Source organism: Eublepharis macularius, chromosome 4 (assembly GCF_028583425.1).
Source record: "Eublepharis macularius isolate TG4126 chromosome 4, MPM_Emac_v1.0, whole genome shotgun sequence".
Taxonomy (NCBI): domain Eukaryota; kingdom Metazoa; phylum Chordata; class Lepidosauria; order Squamata; family Eublepharidae; genus Eublepharis; species Eublepharis macularius.
In genome coordinates, this window is record NC_072793.1 from 177,157,450 (window position 1) to 177,172,176 (window position 14,727).

General features: G+C 50.7%; 1 protein-coding gene across 1 annotated transcript; it reads right to left on the reverse strand.

The window, feature by feature from the left end:
* Window positions 1-1,918: 1,918 nt before the first annotated feature.
* On the reverse strand, window positions 1,919-12,434 carry LOC129327925 (vomeronasal type-2 receptor 26-like). Its single transcript, XM_054976671.1, has 7 exons — window positions 12,272-12,434; window positions 12,053-12,132; window positions 10,978-11,155; window positions 9,917-9,990; window positions 9,249-9,530; window positions 4,491-4,617; window positions 1,919-2,832 (listed from the first exon to the last, which is right to left on the reverse strand). The coding sequence occupies exons 1-7, from the start codon at window positions 12,432-12,434 to the stop codon at window positions 1,919-1,921; spliced, it is 1,818 nt and encodes a 605-aa protein (XP_054832646.1).
* Window positions 12,435-14,727: the final 2,293 nt, after the last annotated feature.

Consider the following 14,727-nt stretch of genomic DNA (forward strand, 5'->3'; position numbering starts at 1 on the left):
ACCTTGCTGGAAGGGAGGACCAGGCAATCAGGCCTTGGGTAAGTGCCAGTCGCTTAGCCTTATCAGCTAGGCTTAGATCAGCAAGGCCAGCTTGACACTGACAGCATTCCTTAGCTTTGGCCCTATGATTAGTCACCTTCCCTCTCATTAAGACCCTTCTGGGGAGGCTGATGTTGCAGGTGGGCATAAGCCAGCTTTAAGGTATATAAGTCTGAGCAAGGACCCTCTGAGTGGGGATTCTGTACAGATGAGAGCCGGTAGCGTGCTCTACACTTGTATTTGGCCGTAGGAGTCTGTCTGTTGCTGTCAAAGAGGGTCCCCCAGTGACTGAAAGGGTATTGCTTGCATCAGGTGGCATTTTTCCTTTAGATGGTTGTTGTGGGTTTTCCGGGCTGTATTGCCGTGGTCTTGGCATTGTAGTTCCTGACGTTTCGCCAGCAGCTGTGGCTGGCATCTTCAGAGGTGTAGCACCAAAAGACAGAGATCTCTCAGTGTCACAGTGTGGAAAAGATGTAGGTCATTTGTATCTACTCAGGAGGGGTGGGGTTGAGCTGAGTCATCCTGTACAGGATGACTCAGCTCAACCCCACCCCTCCTGAGTAGATACAAATGACCTACATCTTTTCCACACTGTGACACTGAGAGATCTTTCTCTTTTGGTGCTACACCTCTGAAGATGCCAGCCACAGCTGCTTGCGAAACGTCAGGAACTACAATGCCAAGACCACGGCAGTACAGCCCGGAAAACCCACAACAACCATCGTTCTCCGGCCGTGAAAGCCTTCGACAATACATTTTCCCTTTACTTTGTTACATTATGCTGTCTGTGTATCCCCCTTGTCTTGGGTCTTTATGTAAAGATTGTATTTTCTTTGTGTAATAAAGTCTTTTGCTTTCCCCATCAATTGGTTTTAATTGTCCTCACATCCCAAAAGAACCACTGCCCCTTGGCAGAACAGAGGCCAAACATCACAAGGGGGGGCAAAGGAGGGGACGGCGAGAACAATGGTGCAGGATGGCCTGCATGGAAGCCAAGTGGCCGCCCGTGGCAAGGCCACACACGCAGGTCGTCAATGTTTGAAGAAGGTGCCTCAGGACCAAGGCCACCTGGCAGCAGCTGCAGCCATGCTCGACCAATGGCCAGAGGCCTGCCCTATGGCTGGGATGGTGCCTGATGGTGGCCAGAAAGCAGCAGGGTTGGGAAGCTGGTGGAAGGGGTGTGAGATGCCTGAAAAACACCAATGAAGGGTGTGGCTGGACCACTGGCTGCCCTTAGCTCAGGTGTTCAGTCTTACCTTTGGGGCAGGTTCACAGGGAGCAGGATGGGGGTGTCATTAGGGGGATGGGATTTAAGAGGGGCAGAAACCCTCAGCTGGGGAGGGGAGTAGGAAGACTGTCCCTGCTGTAAGGGCAGCTTCCCAGGCAGAAGCCCCTGAAGAAATCTATACGATTCTCCCTCTTTTATCCTCCTCACAGTGATTCTGTGAGACAGACTAGGCTGAGCATGACTGGCCCAAAGTCACCCCGGGGGCTTTGTGACAGAGTGTGAAGAGCCATGAAGGAACATCTATAGACCAGACAATAAAAATGGACAGCCAGGCATGGTGTAGGTTTTTAAAAAGCTGTCTTTAATTCTCAAACCATAACAGCTGTTTCTTCAGCTGGAATTCACGTCTGCGCTGAATATATTCATCAGTCATGTCTTAGCCTGAGAACTAAAATAATCAGTTCAATTGAAATCCAGCAAAACCACAACATTCGTCTACATCCCTCAAACTTAATAAAAAAGGTTACATATTGGATAGAAAGTTATTCCAGAAACAGGCAAGAGAAAAGATTTCCAAGACCTGTGAGCAGAAAAAAAAAATCAAAAGAGTCATCCTTTATTGAATAATATAGAAATGCAGCGGCAGCCATTTCAAGGACTTCTTCCCTTCTTACTCTTGATTAGCTGTTCCTTGTTGTTCAGTTCAGGCCTCAGAATAATTAAATACATTTTGGGGGCAAAGATGCAGCCCAGTAATCCAGCCCCAGAGGCCAAGATGGAGAAGATCTCCACGGCCACCACGTATTTCCCTTTGGTGCTGCGATAAGTTGGGACAAAAGAAATCCACACGCTGTAAAAGACCAACATGCTGAAAGTGATGAACTTGGCTTCGTTGAAGGAGTCGGGCAGCTTCCTGGCAAAGAAAGCGATGACGAAGCTGACAAGGGCAAGAAGCCCCAAGTACCCCAGAATATAATAGAACAGACTGCCTGCTCCTTCGTTGCATTTCAATATGACTTCTCCCAGCACGGAGTGCGTGTCAGCATCTGGGCCTGGAGGACTGGTGAACAGCCACACAGCGCAAAGGCTTGCTTGAATGAATGCACAGCAAAGAACCACCCAGCTTGCCAGTCTCTTCCCCACCCACTTCCTCATCCTGGAACCTGGCCTCGTGGCCACAAACGCCAGAATCACAGTGATGGTTTTGGCCAGGACACAAGAAACAGCCACCGAGAAGATGATCCCGAAAGCAGTTTGTTGTAGAAGGCAGGTCACTCTCTCGGGCCGGCCAATGAAGAGCAAGGAGCAGAGGAAGCAGAGCAGGAGGGAGATGAGCAGAGCATAGGAGAGTTCCCTGTTGTTGGCTTTGACGACGGGAGTGTTCTGGTGCCTGATGAAGATCCCAAGCACCGCCGCTGTGGCCAGAGAAAGAGTCAGAGCAGAGACAGCCAAACTCATGCCCAGAGGTTCAGCATAAGACAGGAAGTTGATATCCTTGGGCAGGCATCCATTTTGCTCCTTGTTTGGATACTGATCTTCTGGGCATTTGTAACAATCATCTACATCTTTTAAAAAAGACAGTGTTTCAGTCTCACAAGCACATCATGCTTCCTGACAGATATACTTTACTGGAGATACGACAGAGGCTTGGCTGATGACAGCCCTTCCTCCCCCACACACCCCAGAGGGAAGGCAAAATGCCAAGAAGAATGGATTAGCCTAGGTTTAATAAGATGTTCTTCAGGAAGGAATCAAAAGGACAGCTGCAAAGGGCAGAGGGAACTTAATTATCAGCTCCCAATCCCTTGACCATGAAGATCTTAATAGCCAAGTACCCTCAAACTGCCATTCCTTCTTTTTCACGTGTATAAAGGACATGCAAAATTTGTACGCAAATCACAGTTTCATTTATGGGTTTGATATGAAAGGGGAAAAGGTTGGGAATACTGGTAGTTTATCCTGTCACTGAGACCACTCCATGGGTTAGGCATGACGCAGATCAGAAAACATATTTTTGTATGTTTATCTTTAAAAAAATTAAATTTAAAACATACTGTTCTCAAATTAAACTTGTAATATTCAAACGGACAAATTCTCAAACGAATCCCTGTCTTAGGATATGTATCACTGGGTATTTTTACATCTCCTTAAAAATGAAGCCTGTGATGTGGTGAATTCTAACAAGGACCCTCTTGGGATGTATCTACACCTCTTTTGGAGGCACCATTGCAAAACTCTTCTCTACTACCACTGAGTTTTGCTGTGTGCAAAACGTGAATGATTATTATAGCCCAATGTATATTGAGATATGTATGCCTGTAATTTTTATTGTTTGGTGCTTCTGCACCTGATTGTTATGTCTCCTGATCCATCAAAATCATTTGCAATGTTTGTGGAGGAGAACCAATCAAGAGAACAGAAAGTTCCCAGCAGATTGCAAAATGCTTTCCTTGAAATTAAGGAATTTAATTCCTGAAATGCGTCAGTCGCATCCGACGAAGAGAACTGTGGTTCTCGAAAGCTTATGCTACAGTAAAGTTGGTAAGTCTTAAAGGTGCTACTGGACTTTTTTCGATTTTGCTACTACACACTAACACGGCTAACTCCTCTCTATCTCTTAAAATTAAACTTTTCAAAACTGCTGAATCCTGTGTCTTGAAGCACTTCTTTCCTAATGTATGATCTTTAAGAAAACATTACCCAAGGATACAAAAATATTCAGCTGAAGTTAGGCTAGGAATAAAAGTTCTGTTATCTACATACACCCCACTTGCTCAAAGAATTCTAAAAACATGGCAGATTAACGGCAGCAAAATCCTCTTTCTCAAATTACAGAAGTCCATGCCTCAGTTTAAAGTGATTCACTTGAGCTAGGTTGCCCAGTCTGTGTTGGAAAATTCCTGGAGATTTTGGGAGTGGATCCTTGGGAAGGCAGATTTTGAGGAGGAGAGGAACTTCAGTAGAGTATGATGCCGTATACCTCACTCTCCAAAGTACTCTTTTTCTCCAGGAGACCTGATGTCTATCATCTAAAGAAGAGTTGTAGTTCTAGGAGATCTCCAGGCCCTATCTAGATGTTGGCAAACCTACCTCGAACCACCACATTTTCAGTCAAATGGGGCGAACATGAGAAATCCTTTTTCATCTCTGCTCTCTGGATCAGAAATTCCTTCAGCTCTATTGTACACATGTTCCTAATAGACTTTACGGCATGATCTCTTACTCTTCTGGCCTGAAATCTTTCCTGCTGGACACGGAACACAATCGTAGCAACAAAACGGTTTCCCTTCTTTCTGTTTCCTATGGTAACCAGGATGGCAGTTGTCGTTACACAATGCCCTTGGCACAACCTTTCCATGCAAAAGAAGAAAATAAAGGATGTGTTTACTTTCTCTCTCTCTTTCATTTATTCATCATCTTGAAATGAGTGACCTGAATGTTTCAATAAATAACTTGTATTTTTCAAATTGTTTCGTTAACAGAGTAAGAAATATGCTGATCTAGATCAACTCAAGCCTGAATTCTCCCTAGAAACTAAAATAATGAAACTGAGACTATCATGGTCATATCATGAGAAGACAAGACTCACTGGAAAGGACAGTAATGCTAGGAAAAGTAGAAGGCAGGAGGAAAAGAGGAAAACCCAACATGAGGTGGCTTGACTCAATAAAGGAAGCCATGACCTCCAGTTTGGAAGATATTAGCAAAACAGCCAATTATAGTTTCCGGTTTTGGTTATATCAGCCCTATTTTGCTTCTCAGGTTGCCCAAGCCCCCTTGCCATACAATTCCCCTTGCCATACAAACAAAATTCAGAGCACAAAATCACCCTTGTCATGAAGTCATAAAACGAAGGGGGCTGCAATGTTGGTTGCCATGAGAGTAATTCAAAAGCAAAAATGGCAGCTGTTTGTAGCAACTAAGGGCTGATTCAAGCTATTCCATCAGAGCTTGTTTCTCACATGTGGTGAGTCTCAGTGTCAGACTAGGCTGATGGTAGATGAAGTGAACAACAAAAGAATGGCACTAATTTCTGAGAAACCTGCCCTTTAGACATTGACATGGATCTCAGGAATGAGTTTCATTTCTGCTAGACTGCCTCTGTTGTCCTTCCCCTCCCACTAGCACTTGTGCAAGGATTCATGGAAAACCACTGATCTTGTGCAAACTGAAATGCTCGCAGAAGAGGAAGCGCATTTTGCAATAGAGGCTACCAAGCCTCTATCCACCAATCCACCACGAGGCTACCAAGCCTCAGTCCACCCATATGCTGAAGTGTCAATTTATCCGCCCACTACATCACAATTGCTTTATACCCTTAGTCATTGCCGCAAGGTGTTGATTGTGTGATTATGGAATATTGGCGGTGTAATTCAGCAGCCTTGGGAAGAAGACATACTGTGCCCCTCCCAGGTCCAGGTCAATAGAAATCAGTGGGCTCAGAAGGGTGCTTGGGATGTCATTGTTACTAATGTAGGAATAAGCACAACCGTTAACGTCATGCTTCTGAATGGAATTCACCTAGGAGGGTGTGGAATGAGTTATCCAGAAGTAGCAAATGTCCACAAAACTGTCAGTATGGTCCCCATTTATTACGGATTCAAAAATTCACATTTGGGTTCTACCTCATAAAAGCTCCTGGGCCACGTGATGCTTGTCTGATTAATGGAGAATGTTCTGCCACGGATGGCATAAGGATCCACTTTTCCTACTTTTATTCTTAAAAAAGATTTGTTTGGGAAAGTAACCCAGTTGATAATATCAAATCCGCCTGTTAATTCACCCTTCTCATCAAAAGACATTGTGTCACCAGCACTGTTGTTGAAGGAAATTCTCCTCAGAAAAGGATGAAGCTAGAATTTGAAAAAAGAAACAGATTTTTAAGGAAAGAGACAGCAGCATCTCACTTTTGATTCTTCCCACTATTTTAGGATTCACTCCCTCTATTTCTTGGCTATCTTCTTTGTTTTGAAACGCAATGTATGCTCTTAAATTAGCCACATTATCTGCTGGAGGATATCCTTTCTGATATCAAATTCTTGCTGATACGGAGCAGTCTCTTGCCCCCTCCTCAGGCTATCGCCTCCCTCTGCCTTTGGCATGGCAGTTGTTAGCAGGAGCAAGGCTTTGGAATGGGGCGGAACTGTACAGCATCACCTTGTTCCTTCCCCTCCCTGTAACCAGCACTCCCGTTTGCAGCATCAGGTCGCCGCTTCTTCCCAACTCTGCCTTTTGGCCCTTTGGGTGATTCCATGTCCAGGCCCTTTGTCCAGACCCTTCTTCCACCCAGTTCCTTCTTCCACCACAGCTTCCAAGATCTGATGAGACTGGGCTTGGCTGGGCTATTCAGGCCCATTTCCCCACATCTTAAAAATAATGCCCCATTCACAGAACGCTGGTGGCTCCTTTCGTGCGATTTCTGACACCGCCGTTTGTGGCGCCATGAAAATTGAATCATCACTGCCTGCCACCGTTTTGGAAATGGTGAGGTCAGAAATAGCGCGAAAGGAGCTGCCCGTGTGGGCCGTTATTTTTAAGACTTGGGGAAACAGCCTATGTCAGGTTCCTGTAATCCTCCTAACTACCCTTTCACAATGCTTTGGTATGTAGGGAAAATTTTTCTTTTTCCAAAATTCACTTTTTTAAAGAAGAACCTCTTATTCTAATGTTTTTCTTCTTTAAAAGAGGCATTTGCAAACTTAGTGGGAATAAAGAGACAGACACAGGCTTGGAACTAAATGGCCGTTTATTGAATAACATAACATAAACAACGGCAAGGGCAAACTAAGCGGTACAGGTCAAGCCATGGGGTCCACTCTGGACCTCCGCCTTGACCTGCCTGGGCGAGCCCCACAGCCCCAGGATTAGGCCATCCAAGGAATGGCTGCCTCCCGGCCAGCTAGGCTGCTGGATCCCCCCATCAAGCTCCTAACGCTCTAGCCGTACAGCATGAGGGAAGGACTTGTGCCTGGGGATCCCCGCAGGCGTCTGCCTGTGCAATGGTAGCCGTCACAAGCATACCACACTGTTGGCAGACCCTGTTTCCCCTATGGGGAAATGTCTCTGGGTGCTCACCGGCCCGCTCCCTATTACCCAAAACTCCTGCCAGGGGCAACCCAAACAGCCCACCCCGGCCAAAGCCTCATACCACTGCCAACAGTGCAAGGTAGGAGAAAAAACCCCCCGCACAATTGCCAATTCAGGCAGGGGGCAAAAAATTCCTACCTGGCTCCGGAAACGGCAGCCGGCTAATCCTGCCCTGCAACAGGGTGAGGCGGATGGGCCGAGCGAAGAACGCGACTGCTGGCTGGGTCGGCAGAGCAGCCTCTGAGGCATTTGGCTCCGCCCCCAGCCAGAATGCCCGGATGGAGGGAGGGGGTCTGTCTCCCTCCCACAAGCCTGCAAAGTTACGGCCCCAGGCTGAGCGCAGCGAAGCTGCTGCCTGGAGTGCCGGATTGCAAACTTAGTGGGAATAAAGAGACACACAGGCTTGGAACTAAATGGCCGTTTATTGAATAACATAACATAAACAACGGCAAGGGCAAACTAAGCGGTACAGGTCAAGCCATGGGGTCCACTCTGGACCTCCGCCTTGACCTGCCTGGGCGAGCCCCACAGCCCCAGGATTAGGCCATCCAAGGAATGGCTGCCTCCCGGCCAGCTAGGCTGCTGGATCCCCCCATCAAGCTCCTAACACCCCAGCCGTACAGCATGAGGGAAGGACTTGTGCCTGGGGATCCCCGCAGGCGTCTGCCTGTGCAATGGTAGCCGTCACAAGCATACCACACTGTTGGCAGACCCTGTTTCCCCTATGGGGAAATGCCTCTGGGTGCTCACCGGCCCGCTCCCTATTACCCAAAACTCCTGCCACTGCAAGGGTCAAGCCTCTGCTTAGACCCTCGCACCCCACAGGTGGCTTAAGGCCAACCTAAGCCCTTGCCGGAAGTCGTCTAAGAAAATTTCATTGCCTTCAGGAGACAAATGAACTCCATCATCTCTGTAAAGATGGGCAAATTCGGCCTTAATTCGCGGATGGGGCAAATAAATTCCCAAGCCAGTCCCCAGAGGCTTTTTCATAGCCCTATTCGCCTTGCGACGCGCTCCCTCGATGGCCCGGGGGTCTAAAGCTTCCCTCCAAACCCGATGTTGAAGAATTTCAGACCAAAATATCAGGACCCCAGGCCAACGGCTAGCTATCAGCCGGAGGTCATTGGTCGCCTGCAGGGACAGGGCCTTCCCCTGTACTAACCCCAAGTCGTTCCCACCGAGGTGGATTACTAAAATATCCGGAGGAGGACCCGTCCTGCCCCCAAACAACAGTGGTAGTAGGCCAGGCCAACGAAGGCCGCGCCGACCCCGCCACTCAACAACGGCCACAGCACTGAGCCCCAGCTGAGATCCGATTTCAGTTCTCCTGGCTTGATGGGCAGCCCAGAAAATCATGCTGTGCCCGCATATCAGGATCCTGCGCTTTCCAGTGCCCGGTGCCGCACCTACGGAAAGAACAGTTAGTAACCAGTCAAAATTGCATGAGGGGACGGATGTAACTCTTAAAAGCCCTGGACCGCCACCTGCCAACCCTACGAATAGCACCTGAGGAGTAACCCATCGCAGCTGCCGTAGAGGCCGCACCAATTCTAAACGAATGGGTTCCAAATTTGACCCCAGAAAGCCATATCTTTCCGAGGGCCCGCTCCGTGACAGCCCAAAATTGAAACCGCGTCAATGGGGACTGATCAGCATGCCTAAAAAGAAAACCCTCACATGTACCGCGTATGCAAAGATAGTCCCTGAGTGCCTGGACCGGGCAAAGGTCAGAATCAGCACAAGGACCCAACAACAGTGAAGTCCCCTTCTGCCGCTGATCAGTCTTAGACCTCCGTATCCTGATGGACACTTTATCCCCAACAAAAGCAACGTCAGATGCCACCAATGCCCTACCAGACAAGTCCCTACGCGATTGGGCTACTAACTCGCTGACCCTCAGGGCCCCGAAGAAGGCCACCAGCGCAGCAGCATGGAAAAGCAGCCGCTCATAGTCGGAGGAGCACACCGTCTCCCAAGCTGCCCCAAGTCCCTTCAGCACCGATGGGGAAATGGGCTGGCGCAGGTCCCTGGGCCCACTGGTCTCCCTCGACCAACCTTCTAACATTTTGCGTATGCGGAAATCCCCAGTGACTTCCGGCAAACCACGGGCCTTGCAGATGAATGCCAACGCCGACAGCTGACCCCTAATGGACTTAACGGAAAGACCCCTGCCCCGCTGCACCACGCAAAAGTGCATCAAATGATCCACGGGAACAGGCCAGAGCTCCTGCAGACCAGCTGACTGCCGAAAATCAGTAAACTGCCCTACCGCACGTTGATAAGCCCGCCGAGTGCTAGGGGCGATGGCTAGCTGGATCGCCCGTTCCGCTTCCGCCTTCCAAGCTCCCAGAGCTCCTTGGGCATCTGCACAGGAAACCGATCCGCTTCCGGAGCGAGGTGCCAGAAACGCCCCATCTGTTGGCGAGACAGAGCGTCTGCCACCCCATTCAAAATTCCAGGAACATGCTTAGCCCGAAATAAGATATTCAACTGCAAGCATTTTAAAGTAAAGGGGCGCACCAGCCCCATGACCCTTGGAGACCTCGATGACAAGGAGTTTACCACATGTACCACCGCCTGGTTGTCGCACCAGAAGTGGACTGTGTGGTTTGCTAACTCCTTACCCCAGATCCACACTGCCACCAATAAAGGAAAAAACTCTAGAAATGTTAAGTCCTTAGACAAACCTCGATCTAACCAGTCAGCTGGCCATTGTTCAGCGCACCAATGTCCGCGAAAATATATACCAAAGCCCAAGGTACCAGCAGCATCCGAGGCAATCTGAAGTTCTGCTTCCAACAAGAGGTCTTCCCTCCAAAAGGACACTCCATTAAAGGAGGCCAAAAACGCCAGCCATACCTCAAGGTCATCGCGTAAGCCCTTACTGACCCTCATTTTGTGATGGGGTAACCGCAAGGAACCCATAGCATCACACAGGCGACGCAAAAACGCCCTACCGGGGGCAACTGCCTTGCAGGCAAAGTTCAAGTGTCCCAGCAACTGCTGTAACTCGAGAAGGGAAACCTTGCTCTTCCCACGAAAGTCTGCAAGCCTGCGTCGCAAATCTTCAACCTTAGCCATGGGGAGCCTCAATGATTGCTGGACGGTATCCAACTCAATGCCCAAAAAGGTCAACACCTGTGAAGGGCCCTCAGTTTTCTCATGTGCCAGGGGAACACCCAGCTCCCCCGCAAGAGAAACAAAACCCTGTAAGAGCTGGGCGCACTGCCCGGTACCCGCTGGCCCAACGAATAAAAAATCATCTAAATAATGACAGGTGTTTGGGCAAGAGAATCGGCGCCGCAACTCCCATTCCAAAAAGGAACTGAAGCGCTCAAATGCCGCACAGGAAATCGAGCATCCCATGGGGAGGGCCCTGTCCATATAGTACTTGCCCTCAAAAGAAAACCCCAGGAGCTCGAAGTCTTCAGGGTGAACAGGGAGCAAGCGGAATGCCAATTTAATATCGCACTTCGCGAGCTCCGCCCCAACGCCGCACCGTCGAACCACCTTGACCGCCTGGTCAAAGGACGTATAATGCACGGTACAAAGTCCCTCAGGGATGGCATCATTCACCGAGCCACCCCTGGGGAATGACAAATGATGAATAAGGCGAAACTCACCAGCCGCCTTTTTGGGAACAACACCTAATGGCGAAACTCTCAAACATGGAACAGGGGGAGAATCAAATGGCCCAAGGACCCGTCCCTCCGTGCACTCTTTGGCAATCTTAACACGGACCACCTCTTCCATGCCAGCCACAGAACGTAAATTGGCAGACATGAAAGGTGCCCGTTGGCCCTAAAAGGGAATACGGAAACCAAAACGGAAACCAGAAACCAAAAATTCAGCGTCCTGACGCCTGGGGTAGAGCTGCAACAAGCGCTCAAGAACTTTCAGGTTTACCGGGCTGGGGCCCTTTTCCAACAGTATGCTGGGTGTTGCCACCCCCAAAGCGCTTACCACCGCCCCCTTGCCTAGCCTTAGGACAGCCTGCGTATGAATGAGGTCCCCCACAGGCGGGGCACTCATGCCTGTACTTGCAGGCCTTCCTACTGCACACACCCTTAGAAGTGAAATCCCAGCAGAGCAGCCGGAATTGAACCTGCTGCCCCGCGGAACCGCGGGTGCTGGGCGTAGCCTGGGGGCGCTGAATCAAATGGCCGCTATCAGAACGGTCCCCAGCATTTGGCTTAGCAGGGGACATCACTTGCAGCCAGAGCTGCTGCTGAATTTGGTCCCACGGCAAACTGGGGTTCAATGCGGCCCGCATTCTAAATTCCTCATCGTATTGGAGCCAAGCTGGCCCCACAAAGTCCGTGTAACCGCGATAAATAATATTCAGGTATTGGAACAGTGGCGCTGCCCTCCAAGGGTGCGCCCTGGCCAACACGCCCGCGTATATGAGGAATCCAGGCAACCAATTAGACCAACACCTATCAACGCGCCTACGCCTGATCTTTTCTTTATCCCGTTCATCTAAGTCTTCCTTGTCCTTCTTCTCCAGTTCCCTGAAGAGAAGGGTGAAGACATCGACATACTCCCCCTTTATAATCTTATCCCGAGTGGCCTGTGTCAGGTGATCACCCAAGGGGAGAGCGGTGTCACCAAATGGCAAGGCTCTATACGGGACAAAGCCGTAAGGAGAAGAGCCATAGGGGGGGAAAACCCACTGTTGGCCGTGACCATAAGGCCAACCTGCAGCCTGAAGGCTCCCAAATGGATCAGCCACAGGGGGCTGCTGCTGACTGGTTGAAGGACTAGCATAGCCTTGCCAACTGGCCGTGACAGGAGGAACCCAGACCTGTGGTGTATGCAGAGCCGGTGTAGGTGTAGAGCCTGGAGGTCCGGAGGCAGCCAACTGACCCCAGGGCCCCCAAGGCCAGGTGCACCCTTGCGAAGGCAAGGCAGACTTACCCTCCTGGGTGTTCGGGTCAACAGCAATGGCAACCGGCCCTGGATCTACCGCTTCGCACCCTTCCTCTGGGGGAACCTCCTCGGCAGTCCCGGGTTCTGCGGGAGTGTCGCTGGTCACACCTCCTTCTGGAACTGCTGTGGACTCTAAAGCAGAAAGGCGCATCATAACTTCTCTCTGGAAAGCGGCCGTAGAAGCCTTCTCAGTGGGCCGCCTAACCCTGGCCCCTGATGCTCCAGATGGCGCACCCCCCCGTGCTTGTTCCAGAGCAGCCAGCCGGGCCGAAATCTCCTGCCGGCTAGGACTACCGTCCTCATCCTCAGAAGAAGACAGAGCCGGGGGGGTGAGGCCATTTGGAAGCAGCCCGCTTAGCAGGCTGCTTGCCCTTAGATGGGCCACTTCCTTTCTTAGGCGGCATTCCTCCGCTGACCTACTCAAACAAAAGGAAATATGTTATTATTATCCTCCCAACAAGACCAGCGCACTCAGTGGGGGCTAAAAGACCCCCAAAGCCCTGCAAATTACCCTTGCACGAGGTATAGCAGTGGCTGATGTACTCAGGCACAAACGCACTGACTGCTTTGACCAGACCACAAAATGGCCGCTCCACCACCCAGCTCCAAAATGGCCGCCAAACGGCCACCGCTTCTGGAGGAAAATGGAGACCAAGCCGAAGGCCAACGAGGGGCAATCAGCCCAAGGAAGGCTAAAAGCCCCCAACGGGCCAGCCGGGCAGGCCAAAGGCCGGGGCCGAGGGGGGGGGAGAAGGGTGCCCAGGGGAAGCCCCGCAGGGAGAGCCCTCCAGAAAACGCCACTCCAGAAAACGCACCACCGGGCTGCCCAGAACGCAGAGGGCAAACGCACCCGCCCCCGACCCAGGGACACGACCTGCAGCCAGAAGCCTCTGGCTGCAAGCAGCCGCGGCGCAGTGCACGCGACCAGCCGCCTCAAACCGCGCCGCTCGTTCTCCGCGGCGCCGCGGGCCTCCTCAAGTTGGGGCGGCTCAGAGCGCGCATCAGCGCGGCCGCCCCAAACAGACCGTCCGTCCGCCGCCGCGTTAGCCGATCAACCGGCCCAGTCGCTCTGCTCGGGGAGAGCACGCTGCTTTCCCCTCCGAGCGAAGAACGCGACTGCTGGCTGGGTCGGCAGAGCAGCCTCTGAGGCATTTGGCTCCGCCCCCAGCCAGAATGCCCGGATGGAGGGAGAGGGTCTGTCTCCCTCCCACAAGCCTGCAAAGTTACGGCCCCAGGCTGAGCGCAGCGAAGCTGCTGCCTGGAGTGCCGGATTCTCTTTGATTTCTCTTTGAAGATATATCAGTGCAATTTTTGTAATTTCTGTCCTTACAGTTCTTTTATGTTATGCACCGCAGGGTGGTACTATAACAAGAGGATAAGACCTGAAGGTTTTGGGAAGGCATTGCCTGTGAGAAAGTGCAAAGTAAAGGTCTGAAATTTTGCAGGCAGTCCAGTCCTGCTGCTCCTCTCTCCACATTTTTCTTTGATCAAATTGGAATTAATTAGAAACAGCCTAAAAATTCCAAGGAAAAAGAAGCCAGTTGCTGGATTTCAGGGAGAAATTGCGTAAAGAGGAATTATGATAATCTCATTCATTTTACAGACCCCATGATCCATAGCATAACATTTTAGGTACCTTTTCTCTTCTTAGCTGATTGGATGCAAACTATTATTTCTGTCATTTGCAGTTGACTGACCCCTCTTTGAACCCCAAGTAAACATTTTCTATTTATGGAGAGGTAAATTAAACGAAGATGAACAATGGATAAAGCACCGTTTCTTTGGTTCCTAGATCTTTGTCAGTCATTACTAGAGATGGGCATGAACCAAAAGAAATTAACGAACCAGCGGATTGTCATTCGGTGCCGATGACGATCCCAAATTAATGAACCAAAATGAACATCACCCGTTCCCGAACCGGATTGTGGATCGTGGAGGCCAAAACGGGGCACACTGGTATTCCGAGCTATGTGGGAAGGTGGGTGCTGGCAGCGGCCGTGGGGCCTGGTGGGTACAGGGAGGTGGTGATGAGCTGCTTCCCCTCAGGGGGTGGGGGGTCTGGCCACTCACCGGCGGCACCCCCATGTGCCTGCCCGCCAGGTGAAAGTGGAGCGCTCTGGTATTCCGAGCAAGAAAGGAATGGTGGGTGCTGGTGGCAGCTGCTGGGCCTAGTGGGCATGGGGTGGCGGTGACAAGCCACCGCCCCTCAGGGGGCAGCGGGTCTGGCCACTCGCTGATGGCACCCCCCATGTACCTGCCCGCCAGGCCAAAAAGGAGCACGCTGGTATTCCCGGAGTGTTTGGGAGAGGACCGATCATCATAGGAGTGGGAGGGGGAATATCCCCCAGCATCTGTGGGTCCTCACTGGAGGGTCCCACCAATGAACAGTGTAGCGGAGGCAGCCAATAATACACACCTTCCTGCCTTGCCGGAAAGGATGGGAG